Source organism: Chaetodon trifascialis, chromosome 18 (assembly GCF_039877785.1).
Source record: "Chaetodon trifascialis isolate fChaTrf1 chromosome 18, fChaTrf1.hap1, whole genome shotgun sequence".
NCBI lineage: Eukaryota > Metazoa > Chordata > Actinopteri > Chaetodontiformes > Chaetodontidae > Chaetodon > Chaetodon trifascialis.
Genome location: NC_092073.1, coordinates 21,145,913 through 21,160,564, shown reverse-complemented (window position 1 = coordinate 21,160,564; position 14,652 = coordinate 21,145,913). Strand labels below are relative to the sequence as shown.

The window sequence follows — 14,652 nt, the reverse complement described above, 5'->3', positions numbered from 1 at the left end:
TGCTGAGCAGTGATTATCTGCAAGTAAAATCTGCCATTAGTGGTGAGGCGGTATATCACGTCAAGCTGCTTCCTCCACTCTCTATTAAACTCTCCGCTGAGTTCAGCAGCTATTTTCCAGCATTTCTTTCTAGCATCATGGCACTCTCTATCTGAACATATTTATTTCTGTTTGACATATTTTACCTAGAATTATAGTAATATGGCAATTCAGAATTCACTTAAAAGGAATTGTGCTTGTCATTTCAAAGTACAAATATAATGGCCGCTTAGTACCAATGGAGGTTTAATCAAAAGCAAAATGTCTGTCAGGCTTGACATCACAAACAATGCTGAGATTTTCTGATGACATGCTACAATTTTATATTGACAACATAGCATACAGTGTGTCACTAAGTGGATGGACTTCTGAGCATGACCACGAAAAAAAAAAAAAAAGAATTTGTGGGCTGGTATTTTACATTTCAGCCATTGTCTAATCATTTATACTGACTTTATCTTGTGATTGCACAACTCACACAAAGGCCTGGATATGTATAAGAAAAGAGCAAGTGAGAAAGAGGGAGAGACAGGAGGGTGCAGAGAAATTGGAAAGAGAGTAAGGGAGCTGGGAGAGACTACACAGAGCATTTGCACAGGGTCCTATCCATTGCAATCTCATTGTGGAGTGATTGGACCCACGTAAGAACAACCTGGTCTCTAGATTCGCAATGTATCTAAAAATATATTTTTGCACCTCAGAGAGCCTCTGCTGTGTTACCTCCCACAGAAAGCGACACCAGACACAACCCTGTTTTCTTTTTATGTACAGTAAGACTCTCACAAAGGGGACAAAACAAATGATATGCTTGGCAAGAAAATACAGTAAAGGAATCTGCATCATAAAAATTCCCCAAACCCTGCAGCCATTAAGTTCAGAAAGTAAACATGATATGTTCCAATGCATTGAGGGTTAAAGAGATATCCAATCAATTTAGATAGTCACACTTAGGACCTATAAAAAGGAAAGGGAAAAAAAACTCTGTCAGTACCCTTTATTGCAATAAAGAGCATGTGATGGCATGCAGTGGCATGCTCCAATGCCCCATTTCTCACACTTGCAGACAAAAGGTCACTCATTTAAATACAAGTCAACAAACCACTTTTGCTCGAGAAGGGCAGTCCTGTGTCCTATAACTTGTTTATTCCCTCGCTTCCTGCCTGACAAGGAATGACCATCCTTCTTTTTATTGATGGCTCTTCCTCCCAGTCCCACCCCACACCTGGCTGAGATTTATTACTGATGTGGAGCCCGCAATTTAATCTTTCAATGAGGGCCTATAAGAAGGACATAAAAATCTTTTCAACAAGACTTATGCACCAGGCACAACAAAGAGAGATTCCATCATCTGACCGTATGAAATTTACCATCCATACTCGTGATAGCGTGTTCCACACGGTTAAATATGGTGCAGTTGCAATGCTTGGGAACTTAGCTGTAAAATGCTTGAAAACCTGAAGAGGCCTATATAAAGGCAGCAAACCTGTTTACACACGAGGATGATGATAGCCACTGTTGTAAAATACTTCAGTGGGACTTACTGCAAGCCAGCAGTTAATTAACATCAACTCCAAAATCACAGGCATCATAACTTGATTGCTTTGCACTGTTCAATGCAGCGGTCTATTCAGTGACCTACTGCTAAGTAAGGCTATTACATGCAGAGCCTGAGCAAAGTGCCACACGATAATCTTGTTGATCTATCCATGACATCCACCAAGCATGTCTAATGCAGTAACCGATTGTCTGACACAAATATACTGCAATCACTGAAACGTAAAACATAGCACACAAGTAGATTTTTCAGGCATCACATGACTGTAGTGTTCATACGATTCTTTAATAACAGGAATTACATTCTAAGATAAGGATATTTTTTTGAATGCCTGTGAAGAAAATGCAGAAAAAAAATGCAAATAATGTCAAATGTATATAAAACACTCTTCTATAAAATGCTCGCATGATCTTATCTCTAAATTAATGTTGGAATTTGTTGCCCAAGTAATTCACTGTCAAATGCAAAGTAATTTGAAAGGATTACTCTCTTGAAGATTATGCATGAGGTGTGCCAGTGATTCAGCTGCTCGTTAGAACATGTTAAGGGGTTGAGGGCATTTACAATTGTAATGTATGTTGATGATGAATGTTGCGAGAAATTCTGAAAAGAACAGCTGAAATAAAAGCTAATGGTGCCATTCATCTGTTCTGCCAAAGTAATATATTTCATATATTTTATCCTCATGGGTAATGGACTTTCTCCCTGAATTGCCGGGATCATATTTCCAAACGGTGTGCTAATGCCCCAATCAGTATCACTTACTACCACGGTCAACATTTTCCATTTGTTCCTTGACATTGATGGGCAATAATGTTGCAATTCTGGGTAGAAAATTGCAGTCTGTATGTTGTATCAATATCACTATATTGTTTAATCAAGTGTGATATGAGAAAAGGGAATCAAGCCTTAACCCGAGTCTCTAAGATCAATAACAATTATGTATATTCATGTGATATGTCAAAAATCATTCTTACATCATGTTATTTGCAAAAGCAAAAGACAACCGGAGTTGAAAACACATTTGGAAAATCAGTAATGTATGATAAAGCTCCTGCTTGTTGCATCCTTTTAGTGACTCTGATCCTTCACCTGGGTAAATGTTATATGAAGGAGCATGGTTACAAACTTCATCTTCATCTACAAACAATGAACGTAGTTGTCACGGTTTTGAAGAATGCCAGTTTACAACTTACGGTGAGATGAGCGCTGTATTGTGCAAATACAGCTTCAGAGGTGAATGCAACTCAACACATCTAGCTTTTTTCACACACCCAAGGCTATATCTGTCAATCTGTCCCATTTTGTCCTCTCTCCATCTCCTTCTCTTGCTTTCTCTCTCCCTCACATACACATACAAACACACAAACACACACATCCCTATACATGTTTTCTGTCATTGCAAATCCACCCATATAGTCTCCAGTGTGTATGTGTGCATTTTCTGCTTCCATCCTTATTACCTGACTGAGGCATGACACAACCCAGATAGCAAGCTCCGAGCTGTCAGCAGCAAAGAAATGGCTCGCAAGCCAATATCGATCAGCTATAATAAGCTTGCAGCATTTGACACAGTGTTTTCTTTCCATCAGCAGCTCACCAGTACACCGACTACCTGCGAAAACCTACCACGCAACCAGCAGTCACGATGTGGTGTGACATGGCATTGGCCTGACAATGCACAAACTTGCAGCCACCTACAACATACCACCATGCTAGCACAATGCCAGTATGTCCTCTCACTACTCGTTTGGAAGGGCAGTGTTTGAATAGTTGTTGGACTGAAAGGTAGTTGCAGACCTCGTAATGAATAGCAGCATAAAAATAAAGTCAAGATAGTGTTAGCTCTGGGATGCATACAAACCACCAATGGATGTAGAATGATTTACACTGATTAACAGCACATAGTATGAATTCTCAAGGGAGGTATATACATACACTGTATGTTTTCCTTAAAGCATAAGCCACCGTTTAATACTGATCAGAATTGGCCTTGTGGCACCAGTTAGGGGACATCTTTATAATGGACACTGGGAAATATTGCTCATTCAACAAGCTAAGATGCAGGACAGGACACGTGTTCACATGTGCGTCAGTTAGATAACAAGGAGACTTTAGAAAAGCTAATGTGGGTTGCTGTGCAAAGTCTGTGGGTCTTGTGTTGTGTAGCAGGCTGCTGTCTGTTGTGCCTGTGACAGTACACTGATGTTTCTGCTTAATGCAACATTTGATTGGCTTTATCAACATAAGGTATTCATCTAAGCGGATGAATACTGGAACAATATTCAGCCGTACTAATGCAGGAAGGCACCATCACAACTCGAAAAATCTAAAACATAACTCCCCTACTTTAGTTAAATTTTTTGTCAGAGGAGAAAGGTGATTAACAGAGCAGATATGTATGCTCCATCAGACAAAAACAATGCAATTTAATTCCATTAGGACTTTAAATTACATATTCCACACAGATACTTAATTGCATGTTATGATGATGAGAACAAGTACAAACTAACACTTTTCAGAATGTTTACTGATTTGCAAATGTACTTGCTGGTGTTGGGTTGCTGGGCCATTCAAGGAACAATGTTGGCTCACTATCAGCAAAGAGTTGTGGCTTCCATATGCATTCCTTAGAGGAGCTCCACATAATCCTGGTTGCAGAAATCCAATTACAGCATTTTCTACAGAGGTTGGTTACATTCTCCTCTGAAATCGCTCAAATTAATCAATATGCGGGTTTACTGCATATCCAATGAGGGACCATGTGCTGCAAATCCTGAAAGTAACAGGGAACACCACCCTCTCTCAAGGCTAAGCATTCCTCCTAAAGCACCAGCACTACCCTAAGAATGTGAATATTCCACAGCCAGTACAGACTGCCCACAGTTTTCCCAAAACTGTAAAATTGTAACCTGAAAGTTTGACTTTTCCACAAAACGCTGTCTGATGTTTTTTTTTTTTTTTTTCCATGTGAAAAACTCATGTTAATTGTTATTTTTCTACTTTCATGATAAAATCTATAAATGGGTCCAGGGTGATGAGGATTAACCTGAACAAGATTCAGCACCCATGCAACCATTAGCATGAGTCTGAGATCATAACAATGTCACAAAAATGACTAAAAACCCTTTTTTACCAGTTTAACATTAAACACACCAATGAGAAACTTCAAGGCCAGGCTACTAGTCTTTTCTCGTCACTAGATACACTGCAGACACACAGCAACTGACAGAAAGAGAAGGTCATGTTATACACAGAAATAGCCATTTCTGGGTGAATAAATTTTACTATTACTGAAAAAGGGGAAGCTAAAAAAGGGCAATGAGAATGCTGAGCTTTCACATTTCATCAGGACTCATTAATAACACCACTGAGCACATCATGTTTAGGAAAATAGTTTAAAAACATGCACACAAAGGGCAACTATCTACAGCATACTGCCATTGAGTACAATTAGCTGATAATTAGCCTGATCAGCTACCGCCGGTAATTAATACAAACACACATTGTTGCACTATAAACTGTGAATGAAACCAATAAGTAGCCACAGTTGATGTAGTTAGCACTTTAGCTGTTAATGTTTGCAGAGGGGGAGAAAGCTTGTACTACTGTTGATATCCAGCTGATGACAGACACTTTGAAACCTGCATTTGTTTATTTGCTGCATTGCATGCAGCTTTGAATGAGGAAATTTGCAACTTTCTTTTAAGGACACAACAGTCCCTGTTCAAGATAGGGCATGTCAAACTGGCCGTGCGGTAGAAGAGGCATTACTGCCACACTCGGGGCACTGGCCGTTTGGCCATGGTATGATCCTGCCCTGCAGGTCAGAGCTTTGCACCCTGTAGTATCTAATGAGTGTCCATAAAAGGCGATAAATCCTGCCAAAATGAGGTTAAGCATAATTCTGACCTCATTCAGGATCAGCGAAACATCCATTGGACAAAAGCATAAACTAACTGTCTAAAATGTAAATGTAAACAATTAAACATGTTCAGCATCTTGCAAGGTTGTGAACACTGACCAATCATCCGAGAGAGAAAAAATTGTGACTGCAAACATAATTACTCAAACAGATGGTGAGCTTGGATGGTAACAGGAATCTTACTTCACTTCCTCGCACTACCTGTTTCTTTTTATAGCTGCCGTGTCAACTGGTACCCTGAGCAAAGCATCTCGCTAATTATGTTTATCATAAAAAATGGAGTGTAAAGACATTCTCAGTATAATATGGGTCCATACTATCATGCAGTCTCTACGAGCCAGCTCTCATTCAGTCATTCTGCACATGCTTTGTTAACCAAATGCATGTTTGCTTTTTTGGATTTACATAAGGTTATCAGTAATGCCATCATCTGAATTCTGCATGCATAGACTCTGTTTTGTTGGCTCCTGTGTTATAAATTGGAAACAACTGTTAGAGGAAAGGAATGGACAATTTTCTCTTCTCTTTAGTAAAATCACTTGCGTTCTTTTGACAATCTGTTAAGAAGGTTGCAGCTGTGATTCTGCCTCTTGTCTATTGAGCTCAACGATGTTTTGTAGTTTAAAAGAAGGGCTTGTCTGCCTCCCTGTTAATGAATCCTTTCATATAATTGATTACCATTGTTAGCGTAATGGAATTTTTAATTAATATCAGTCAACTTTCACTTATAATTAATGTGGCAATGGGCCTATTTTTTTTTAGATTTGCATTTCTTTTTCATCTTTAATTGTGCAGTTCGGAATCGATTTGCAGGTGCCTCTCCTGGGTACTTGTATTGAATGAACTGCAAATGTGAAAAATATGCTTTGTTGTTTTTCTTTTCTTGTCAGTTAAGGGACAACAAAATCTAAACTCCCCATTAATCATAAATAGAAAGTGATAATTTATTCAATAGGGCACAGAAATGTGAGCCCACCCACAAAACAGAGTATATTAATGCCCAAACCGGCATCTGTTAATAAAGGTATTTTGTGTTGGTGATTATAAAGACTGAACACATTGTTGAAGTGAAGAGCCTGATGAATGATCAATTTATTAATTAATCAGTGTCACGATCTGTCTAGCTTGTAATGTAAACTTGTAAGCTTGTAATATAATGCAATCACAATCACAAACTGCATGCCATCAAAAATGAAACATTATTTTTTTCACAGCAGGGTTGAGGGTGATCTGTATTGGATTGCACAAGACTGGACACAGGTGTTTATGCTGTTGTGTGCACCCCAGTATGTTTTCTGTCAGGAATACACTTTTCTTGGCTTGGTCTAACAACTAGATTGTGGACCCTCCAATGACTACATGGTTGCAACAGTCTATCTGCTGCTCTGATCTCTCTGGTACACCACAAGGAAAAGGAGTAACAACTTTCATCATGCCTAAGAATGAAATAGCTGCTCACTGGTATTGTAATTTCAGGGACAAAACTCTTTTAAGATGTCTATAACTCTAATATCTTGAGATAATCTAGTACAAATTATGCTGTGTGAATGGATTGCAAAAGATTATGGGATTACAAAACAATAGGAAACAAGATGGATAATAAATGAACAGCTACAAATAACAGCTACTCTTGCTGTAGGATCCCCTGTTACTATCTGACTAAAACATATGGCACTGGAATGCACAGTGCTTTATTAAAGCCTGGCAAACCTGGAAGCACAGGTTTCTGGAGAGCACCTGAGGGCAACAACTCTTAAACCGTACTGCTGACAGCCCACAAGAAATGGTTCCCGTTTTGGCTCGACTGAAAATGCAACTGTTGGATGGCTGTATTTTGTTTGCACCATCTATGGCAATGAAAACCAAATCATACCCTAATGTATCTACATTTTACAAGTTAAAGTTTTGAAAAAGTTTCATATAAAAACACTTAAGAAAATTCATTCCACTCGAGTTCACTTTTGTTGTTCAGGGTTTTAACACGTACAGCTGAAGTCCAAGTGGACTTGTGTGTGTAATTATTGCTGCCTCAACTGCAGACACACCAGACATGCCATTTCACACAATCACAGAATGATGGAAAAAAATATGCTCATTACTGCTCAAATAAGTACTTCCCAATTTTTCTAATGGGGGCACTTTGATTAAAGAGGAAGCTCTCTGTCCAGTTGATTTTACAGGTGACAGTAACCATTTTCCAACAAAAAACGCAAGTATGCAACCACTACAAACAACACTGTGGCAGGTAGACACATGCATACATGTATGTGCACACATGCATACACACACAAACAAGTGAGAGGATCATGGGTGGACAACCCAAACCCAAGCAGCAGCAAAAAAAAAAAAGAATAGAAAAACTCAGCATAGAATATAATAATTCTATACAATATGTACATAGACAGTAGACATGTTGCATCCATGCTGCTGTTTAATCCACCTTTGACCAAAACTATCACTGTAATGTATACTGTGAGGGTCCCAACTTGCCCAAGATGAAGCCAAAAGCCTTTCAGTAGTGTAACTACATTCTACAAGTCAATACTTACAGTCCAAAATAAATCATTAAATCACTTCAATAGTTAACTGCTTAAACCAATAAAGCTGAAAATGAAACCCTGCTGGCTTTTTGCTAATTAATAATCATTGAACAACACCTACAGTTTAGCCACATGCCATGTGTCACAATGATAAATTAATACAACCATCGCAACTGAAATAATTTCTCCAATTTATCTGTTGACATGGCCCAACAAATAAATGTCCATAACTAATTACTGACAAAAGGAGTAATTTAGCAAAATCAACACACACACACACGCACACACACACACACACACACACACACACACACACACACACAAAAAAAAAAAAGGTGACTTGGTGGCACAGCGACCAATACGTGTATAATGCCACAGCAGCACAGGATGGAATAGAATAATGTCAAACCTTTTGGAGTCAGACAAATTGTCTTGAATCTCCCATCCTGCCCATAATTCGATGCGTGTTGTTGTTGTTGTTGTTGTGTATGTTTCATGCATACCACATGTTTTTCTTTGCACAACATGATTCACAACATGTTAAAAAAGATGGTTTGTGTGATAAGAAGAAAGCAGATCAAAAAAGCATACATTGCAGAGAGATTTGTGATCAGAAAATATGATGCAACTCACATAAAAGCACACAGCAGGCAAAATGAGCCCAAAAAAAGCACAACGGCACGGCAGCCGGCGACCAAACATCATAATGTTAGCCAAGCATAGAATAATCCAGAATAAATTAGACAACAGAAAAATGGGTCACTTCTCTACCAGATGTATACCTGTGCATATGTGCACATAAGACTTGGCAATATGCTTGAAAATAAATATTATACTATTGAAGACAATATTTTCCCAATTCATATCATGTCAAAAGCACTCGAAGTAGCATACATAAAAAACATAAGGGATGTTGAATGCTATAATCTTTGTTCCACTGCATTATATCAGACAAAACACAGAAACGGGAAAAACACACACTCCAATAACTCACTTTGTAAGTTTCTAAGATAATTACCACTTTGAGTTATCAACGTACAGTTCCGCTGAGAGTCAACAGATTGTGATGAATAATCATCCAGTACTAAATGCACTCAAACAGAAACTACGAAAGCTAATGTAGCCTAACTCAGCAGCCAACGCCGCAATAATGAACGACAAACGGCGTGTCGCACAGATGCACATATAAGACAGAAAAAGGCAAGGCTGCCTCCAAGCACAACAAAACAGAATAAAATAGTCACATCCTACCTTTAGAAGTCACAGGCCATCAAGTCCACCGCGAACTCGGTCCAAATGCTCAGCAGTCCGTTTTCCAAATGGACATCGGGAACCTGGAAATGTCGACTGAAGTTCACGGCCGAAGTCCTTTAAAAGTTCAGGTGGGGAAGAGGCCATTTGTTCTTGATATGTTGGTTCAAGCCACATCAGTTTGCTCACGTTGTTAATCCAAAATGTATCCAAAACGTGATTAACCTTTCTGGCGGGCAGCTGGGCACTTTAACTTTAAGCTAGCTCCGTTTCCACGGTGATGGCGCGTCCGTTAGCAAGTGCGTGGCTTTTGGCTAACCTTCTTGAAGTGGACTTTACCTCTAAGTTCAGAGAAAGTCACTACAGCTAGTATTTCAGTAACGTTGCTTTCAGGTGTTTTCAAAACGCCCAACGCTCTTTCTTTGTGTCCGGGAGGTCACATTAATTATCTTTTTGTAGGCCACTTCTCTTGCTAGCGTTGGCCAGGATCTCACTGGAGCTTGGTCCGTAGTTAGGATAGCTGTCCGCCTGCGCAGTTTAAATTTATTAGCATAATTCAACCGAGTGAAACAGCGAACTTTATCGCGTCAAACTACCTCGAAACATTTCCTATTTTGCCGTCATTTCATCTTCTCTTGGCGGAGTTTCTTGGCATTATCCACCTGAATGTATTTCTTCTCCGGGAAATGAGGACGCCAGGTCCTAACTGCCCGGCAGCAAGATGGCCGCCAAGTTCGGTTCCAATTTATTTCACGCGGGGTGTTCCCTCGTTCCCTTGTTTGGTATCCTTGTAGCGCCAGAATACGATGCTGACAAGAACCATGAGCTGAGCTAAACAGCCTGGGCTAAATTCTACAGTTTTTTTGTTAGAAGCCTGGAAATGTTAATGATAAGGTGCTATAAAAATTGTAATATGGAGATGTTTACCATTGAGCAGGTGGGTTGAAGTGTAGGACAACTCATTAAACTTGGGTATCATGACACCTAAAATAATAATTATGGCAACCCTTAGCTCTACTGTCTGCCACAAACAAATTGCAGAGGATACAAATTCAAAATAGCGGTGGTTGTTACTGCATAGTTTGCATTTCAGCTGTGAAAAATAAATTCATCTTCTTCACCAAATGCTTAATGGTCCCCAAAAAAAGTTTGTAATCTATTTTGTCTCACTGTCATATTGTCTAGTTTGTGGAGGAGTCGAATAATGTTCACTTTATTTATATGGACAATACATAATCTACATTTCAGATTTTGTGCTCATTGCAGAAAATGTTGTGGGACCTAGTTGTCACCCAACAAGGGTTATGTACTAAAAATAATTCTCATTCATTTGAATATCAATGAATAATGCACCATGGGTGAGACCATTATATTGCAGTGCTATGCTTGTGTGAACTGGGCAATTTGCACTGAATCACCAATTATATCCGGTGTGTTTGTGCCTGTGTCTGCATGTCTTGAGTTGTTTTGAAATGTAACCTACAGAGAATTTATAGCTGCATCTAAAATTTCCTCTTCCCTCCATGGCTTCCGCTTCCATGGAGGTTCACTGGAAAATTGGTTATATTTGCAAATGACAACTCAATATTCACCAACAGGGAAAATAGTCGAGACAAAATTACAAAAAAAAAAGAAGGCTCTCAGTTTGTGGATTCATTTTGTCATTAGACGGCTACGCTGACAGAGGTTAGGGACAGATCCTGGCTGTGGTACTGGTTAGGGTTCAGTAGTTAAACTTCTTAAAGACTGCGGTTGCTGTATCTAAAAACATATTCATTTCAGGTCTGTGACAGGAGACAAAATGCATTAAAGCTGGACATGCTACAAGCCCATCTACCTCCACACCCTCATATAGGCTCCACAATTTCCTGCGCTGGCACAGAAAGTTGGCACTGGAATCATTAATTACCCATATAGACATAATTACTGGGGATACAGGGCTGATAAATCAGAATGTGATTGCAGGATAGTAATGTTGTTGAACACATATTATTGCTTTACATTACTAAAGTTTGATGACACAAGTTCCCGTCCAAACACAACCAAAATTAATCATGTCTATTATGTTTTAGTAGTGCTAGAAAAGGGCCCAAAGTCAGCCATTAAGTATAGAATTAGAGGTACCTCAGTACAAGTTATGGAAGCTTTTCTGACAGTGAAAAATTAATCCATGTTGCCCAGAGCCAGCAGGTCCTCAAGTTAGCTGGCTGCACTGTATGCCTCTACTTCAGTGCTTAAAATATCTGTTCTTGTCTCCTGGAATAAGACTGCTGTGGAATTTCATGCCATTGAAAAGAAGGTAAAAATCCATATCCATGTGTGGTGATGATCATATTTCATTAGAGTCTTAAATATTTAAAAGGATTTAAATTGTATGACTGATCTCCCCAGGGAGGTAAACGTAACTATGTCAATAAGCTTTCTGCCACCAGCCCAGAATGTATTTGTCTTGTACAAAGAGAGCTGCAGTGGTCCTGGATCTATATTAATAAAGATGTTCAGTGGCTGGAGTAGTGATGTTTTGCAACTGTACTGAGAGTCATCTGGTCCAGACCTCTACTGTCAGATGAAGTCATATACGGTTGTGGAGTATTCACCTCTGGTTTTCACAGTCTGGTCTTTGCCATTTTTAGAAAAACTCCTATCTCCTATTTCACATAAGAGAAGATTTTTGAGTCATGCTTGAAAAGAAATGGCTCCACAATGTTGAAAAGCTATCACTGCAGCGTAATTGCACTGAGAGAATACATTATTTATGAGAGATTTAGCCTCATTAATCTGTGAAACGTTCTGAAAGTACCACCATTTTATTTTTCTCATGACTTAGTGTTTTGCAGTTCTTTGCAGAGACATGAATTTGCTCTTTGATGCGCAGTCAGTTTCCTTGACTGTCTTTGTGAAATAGTGTTCTTTGACAGCTCTTCCCCAGTGCTTTCAATGAATCATTATCTGTGCCAATGTTTGCACTCAACCTGTCTTTTTCCTCTTTTGTCTTTCAGCTGCACACTGACCTCGATAAAGGGGACAATGCGGTGAAGTACACTCTCTCGGGGGACGGGGCTGGCTCCATTTTCACAATTGACCAAACAACGGGGGACATCCATGCCTTAAGGAGTCTTGACAGGGAGGAGAAGCCTTACTACACCCTGCGCGCCCAGGCTGTTGACATCAACACCAATAGGCCCCTAGAGCCTGAATCTGAATTTGTAATTAAGGTTCAAGACATCAACGACAATGAGCCAAAGTTCCTGGAGGGACCATATAGGGCCAGTGTCCCTGAGATGTCGCCAGTAGGTAAGTGACTTGCTTTATCCTCTAAAGCTGCAGAAGCCAGTATTTTCCTTCATTAATTACAATTCTTAGCACTGAGTGCTTTGTTTTCTCATCTTGAACTACAAAATACAAAAGTTAAGTTTCAGGAGCATCACAGGTACAACCAGAGGGGCAAAGCTGTTGCTCTCAACAGATTTTGACATTTCAGAGAACCAGTTATTCTTGGTGTGCCCTGAGTATATTTCACAGTTTTGTCTTTATACACCAACCCTCCCTCCCCAACCCCGACCCCAAGGGAGAGCAGATCAAGGTAATTCGCTGGCAGAATGGTTCCTCTTGATGTGAATGGCAATGAAGCCCTCAAAACTCCAAAATCAGCAGTCTCTAGGGGCTGGGTAGAAAGCAGGAACAACATAACCTAGCCCCAGTGAACACTCTCAGTCATAAGATGCTCTGCAACTGTGTACTGTAGAATCAGAGAAGCTTTCAAGTTTATCACAAACCCATCTAGTGTGACCACGGAAGCTGAGAGCAGAGATTAGCTTTAAATTAGCTTTAAAAACCACCCACAGAATGAATGTTATCATTTCTCAAGTGAATTTAGCAGGTGATTCAAAATGTTGCCTCCCAGTTATTACAAGATACATACTTACTTTATTTATGATTATTATTTAATTTGATTTAGGGCACTGTATGAAAGTAATTCAAAAAGATCACTTTGACGCTTACTTGCTATGAATGAATACTTTATTGTATTTGCTTATGAGAGACGGATTCACTAAGAAGCAATCACTTCACTTCATTATCTTTGTTTCTGCATGCATTTGAGTTTATTGTATTAAGGATATCCATGCATATGCTGACGTTAGTCACTAGTATGAGTCATGACCCAATAACTTCAGATCCTACATTTCCCATAATGCAACTACCAGCATCTGTCATTGATGCTCATTGCCTTTAAAACTCCACACACAGGCTTTATGCTATAAATGTGATGCCCAAACTGAAATGCCCCGATGACATCAGCAAAATCATCGGTGGAATAACCATGATGACATCATTAGGGTGTTTTTTCAGACCTGGGACATTATACAACTCTTTTCACAGGCCGAGTTACTCCTCAGTATGAGAACTTCCTGTATAATCTGGTATTTTGTGTGTTATAATTCCACATTTCCGTATGTACAAAGTAACACACAGAATGATCTGATGAAGAGTAGATTGAAGGCGGGAGGAGGAAACTACATTGCCACACCCTGATTGAAACAGACACACCCATGCACACAAACAGAGAGAGACAAAAAGGACACACTCGGGAGGGGAAAACAGCACAAACAATAGGGATGAAGGAGGAATCGTGCTTACAGCGAGGCAAATGAACATTTCTGACTTATCATTAAACAAGACCTAATGACCCGTGGCAGCAAAAATAACCTCCACTTCATTATAGATGAAGCCATAAAAACTGTGATGCTGATAATTGCTGCCAAATTATGCAGAGAGGCACCACCATCAGAAATACCTTGGGTGGGAATTCAGTTGTGAGTTTTTAACACTCCCTTACAATGTGTGGTAGAAGTGAAAAGGTATTCAGAGGTTGCTCACACTGTGGAAGATGCAACCATTGTGTAAACATCAAAACCAACTAAAGTCTTCATCAATATTTATACCAGCAAGGCATGGGTAATCAATGGGTTCATTAACTGTTACATCTCGCTTGTTGTCTTTGGTTAGAACCCCCCTGTGGATATTTTTATGTTAGCAGAGTGAAAACTAAAAGAGAAATGCTGAACATAAATACGCTGTGCAATAATGGTTGTTAATGGAGACCAGTCTATGGCCAAACATAAAATCACTCATTGCAATAATCTGGACTTCCTTGCAGTTGTTAGCAATTAGCTTATCCCTGAATCATTTAAAGAAAGTTACAGATTTAAAGAAGAAGAAGAAGAAGAAAAGAAAAAAAAGTATTTCAGAGCGTTCCCTGAAAAAAATGTGATTACCACAGAATGTCTTTGGCTGGATTAATTTGTTGATTTCACTTCTTGTCAACAAATATGCACTTCAAG

At 39.3% G+C, this 14,652-nt stretch overlaps 1 protein-coding gene across 2 annotated transcripts in view; it reads left to right on the top strand.

Annotated features, from left to right (window-relative positions):
* LOC139346805 (cadherin-12-like) overlaps positions 1–14,652 on the top strand; it is a 94,022-nt gene that overhangs the window by 41,675 nt on the left and 37,695 nt on the right. Inside the window, exon 3 of one of the 2 annotated variants that reach the window (XM_070986101.1) lies at positions 12,310–12,604. In XM_070986101.1, the coding sequence (XP_070842202.1) occupies positions 12,310–12,604 (295 nt within the window). Of the gene's footprint in view, positions 1–12,309; positions 12,605–13,719; positions 13,732–14,652 lie in introns of those variants that run through there. The other variant, XM_070986102.1, reaches the window with a different exon arrangement.